The sequence below is a fragment of the Plasmopara halstedii genome, assembly GCF_900000015.1.
Source record: "Plasmopara halstedii genome assembly, contig: Scaffold_3060, whole genome shotgun sequence".
Lineage (NCBI taxonomy): Eukaryota > Oomycota > Peronosporomycetes > Peronosporales > Peronosporaceae > Plasmopara > Plasmopara halstedii.
Genome location: NW_020189964.1, coordinates 2986801 through 2990517, shown reverse-complemented (window position 1 = coordinate 2990517; position 3717 = coordinate 2986801). Strand labels below are relative to the sequence as shown.

Here is a 3717-nt window from a genome sequence, read left to right as displayed (position 1 = left end):
CATTGTTGGTCGCATGAAGTATGGGACCTTTCTGCTCTTTATCTTTTTGTGGACGTCTCTGGTGTACGACCCGTTAGCCTACTGGATGTGGTCCCTGAAACTTGATGATTCTTGGGCAATCACAAACATGGGTTGGGAGGGAAAAATGGGATCGATCGATTTTGCTGGTGGTACTGTTATCCATATTTCTAGCGGTTTTGGTGCTCTCGCTGCTGCTCTGATGGTTGGGAAAAGATACAATCACAACGAAGCTATAAAACCACACAATGTACCTCTTGTAATGATCGGAGTTACGCTACTTTGGTTTGGCTGGTTTGGTTTTAATGCTGGCTCACAGGGTGCAGCGGATGGAATTGCTGCAACGGCTGCTATTAATACGCACTTGGCTTCGAGTGCAGGGTTCCTGACATGGGTTGGCCTCGAATTTTCTTGGTATAAAAAGATCGATCCATGTGGGGTTGCTACCGGAGCAGTAGCTGGCTTGGTAGCGATAACACCAGCCTGTGGTTATGTGTACCCTTGGGCAGCGGTAATTTTTGGCATTGTAGGTGCAATTACGGGTTTCGCAGCTATTCAGATGAAAAAGTATTTGCGCTATGATGATACCCTTGATTCTTTCGCTATTCACGGCTGCGTTGGCGTTATTGGTGGTTTAATGACGGGACTATTTGCCACATCGGACGTAAACCCAAACATCGATAACGGTGCTTTTTACGAGAACGGCGAGCTTTTTCTCCATCAATTGGTTTCCCAATGCTTTGCTGCAGCGTACTCATTTGCAGTGACACTGATTATCCTTCTCGTTCTTAAGCTCACAATTGGTTTACGCGTAGATGAGGACAAGGAAGTAAACGGTATTGACATCAGCTACCATGGTGGTCTCGCGTATGATTATAGGGTACACGAGAACACGTCAAAGGCGGAGACACGCGAGTTAAGCAGCGACTTTATGCAGTGATAGGTTCTTCGTCAGCTCTTAAGGTTCCATCTTTTTTTCTATTTTCATTTTAATTGCATTCAAAGCAAAAGCTTTGCTAAGTAGCACAATATATTGCAAAAGCTCATAGTTTTACTCTCCCATGCGTTATGTTCGCTCTGTAACCTTTAAAGCAAATAAGGTACATACCCTTACTATTCATACCAGCATTTGGTGGTGACACATCGTTTTTTAAGTATGATCATGTGGTGGTGTTAAGTTTTCTTCGTCTGGGTAGGCTAAAATGGAAAGTGACACTGAAGTATCGGCGTTACGGGCAACCAACTATTTCAAACATTAAATATATACCAGCAAATACGATGTCATTCAAGAGGTTGTTGCTTTCAACTACCACAATAGTCAATGATCCAGGGTTGTCTTGAATGATTCCAGACATTATAAGGCAGTGTGCCCCCAAGAAGGTTGCAGATGATGCTAAATTTGCGTTTTCGTAGTCGTTTGGAAAAGTAAAGAAATTGGTTTGAATGAATCAGGAAAAGCGGCTACATGGATTGTTACTGCCAAGCAAATAGTCCATAATCCGAAACTTCGTGGATTTATAAGGGATTTGAAGCGGAATGTGACTCCAGTATTGATCCAGACGACTATCAGAGCTCATGGGATATCCGCTGAGTATATGAATGGTTTAAATGCTTTAAAGAGCTCAAGAACGAGAGACGTATTTTGGTAATGACATACCGCAATATGAACTTGTGCCATCATACGCGGCTCAGCTATTTTTCGCGAAATCACAGGGTATTTTACGATATTGAGAATGGCGCTTTGAAGGAATTGTGCTTTGTATACCGTGAAGGTTTGGCGTCATATCCACAATTTTCCGCACGAAGAGTCGCTATGGATAGAACGTATTTGGAGACAGTGGTCGGTGGAATTTTACAAATTGCTTCTTCCCGCAATGGAAACAAAAAGATCAAAATTATTGCTATCGGATTGTTTCAGTGGACAATGAAGAAATTGGACTTGGGTTGTATAACCTTCTATCAAATCATTATCGTTTGCCAGCATATTTTCGTGATAAAGCTTTGCTGCAAGCATTGAAGGTAGATAATCCACATATTCCTCATTTTATTGTTTTCGACATTTAACTAAAAATACAAGTCAAGAGAACTCAAAAATGTGGTATGGGCACATACGGTCAGTGAATTTGCCAAGTAATCGATCGAGTTGACAAGTATGAACAGTGGCGCGTTTCAGTGGTTTTGTGATATTGGACATGGAAAATGGTCAACTGAGATAGTCGACAACCAAGGTTCAATATCCTGACGTCAGAAAATACCGAATCTACAACAGTATTCTCAGATGCATCCGAGCTCTACCAATTATTGATATCCTTCATGGCAATTGAACACCATGTAGGTGGAGAATACAAATATAGTACTCAACTGGGTTCTATGCATCGGTTAAGGTGAACAAATTAATAATCAAGAATAGAAGATGCAGAAGTGATTACAAACTGATCCCCAAGTTATGTTGTCTCAGTCGCAATGGGGATGAATAAAGTCGTTGTGCGCTTTACAGTAAAGTTTACTAAGACTGATCTCACTTGTTGGTATCGAGTTCCAATAGACATCGTTACTCCATGTGCTCATGCACTCATCGCATTGAAACATGCTAATAAAATAAATGCTGCTGGAAGATGTTATCACCCTCCATCGAGACATCAACATTTGCAGCCGCATACAGCAAACATTCAAATGAAACTATTCCTCTAATTACAATCAAAGACTTTTTGTCAGCATGTTATTGCGAGCCATATCAATTTGAAGAAGCGTGGAAATCTAGAAAGAATCGTATTCCGCCACAACAGGCAACTGCTCAGCTAAAAAAAACAGGTGCTAGATGCAGTGTTTCCCAAAAATATGGGTCATTACAGCAAAATTTGTGATGATGCGTAATCTTTATGGCTGTCTGACAAACTAGTTTCATGTCAGAGAACATTTTCTAGCTTAGCATGAGTCACCTCCACAAGATATAACGATGTTTTCAGTCACTTGATGTATTCTTACACTCGTGTTGTTTGCATACATGTCTATTGTATAGACATGACTATACTTGAAGTTGTATACAATTGATACATTATTTTCAAATATCTATTATATGTTTAATTTTTTTGTTTATCCGGTGGTTATTTATTTTCCCTAAACAAATAAATCTCAATCACTTATTTTATAATGAATATATGAGAAGAGAAGCGACTTCGTCGTCTACGCTCTCATTTTCAGCTTTAATTCATTTTTTGATGAATACTTCAACAATTATATTCGCTCGTCGACTTGATACATAGAGATTGATTTGATCGCCGCCGTTAGCTTCGAAAACGACGTCTCTATCGTATCTTTCTTGGTTTGCTTGTTGTTACTCTCGTCATCGTGATTGCAGATCATCTTCGCCACCCACCATATTTACATCCACCATTTTTCACTCATGTACCGAAGTTGCCGGAGTAAGAGTATTCATATCCGTCGCAGCCAAGATAGCAGTATCAAAACTGAGATAGTCATGACCATCCTTCTCTATCTGTATAACGACCGATCCTGTGGTGCAGTGGTACGCCGCTCACTTCAAGACCGAGAGTTCCAGGGTTCAATCCCCGGACCGGGTAGAGAGAGGTTAGAGTGTAATGAATAAAACCCTACAGCAAGTGCTTGACATGGCTTTCACGACTCCTTAAAAGGGAAGTCGTTTCCCATCATATCTATCTGTATAACGGTACCGATCCT

At 40.7% G+C, this 3717-nt stretch overlaps 1 protein-coding gene across 1 annotated transcript; it reads left to right on the top strand.

Annotated features, from left to right (window-relative positions):
* Positions 1–13: 13 nt before the first annotated feature.
* PHALS_07106 (ammonium transporter family) lies at positions 14–958 on the top strand (the record flags this gene model as incomplete). Its single annotated transcript, XM_024720516.1, has 1 exon — positions 14–958. The coding sequence occupies one exon, from the start codon at positions 14–16 to the stop codon at positions 956–958; it is 945 nt and encodes a 314-aa protein (XP_024585707.1).
* Between the last annotated feature and the right edge of the window lie 2759 nt (positions 959–3717).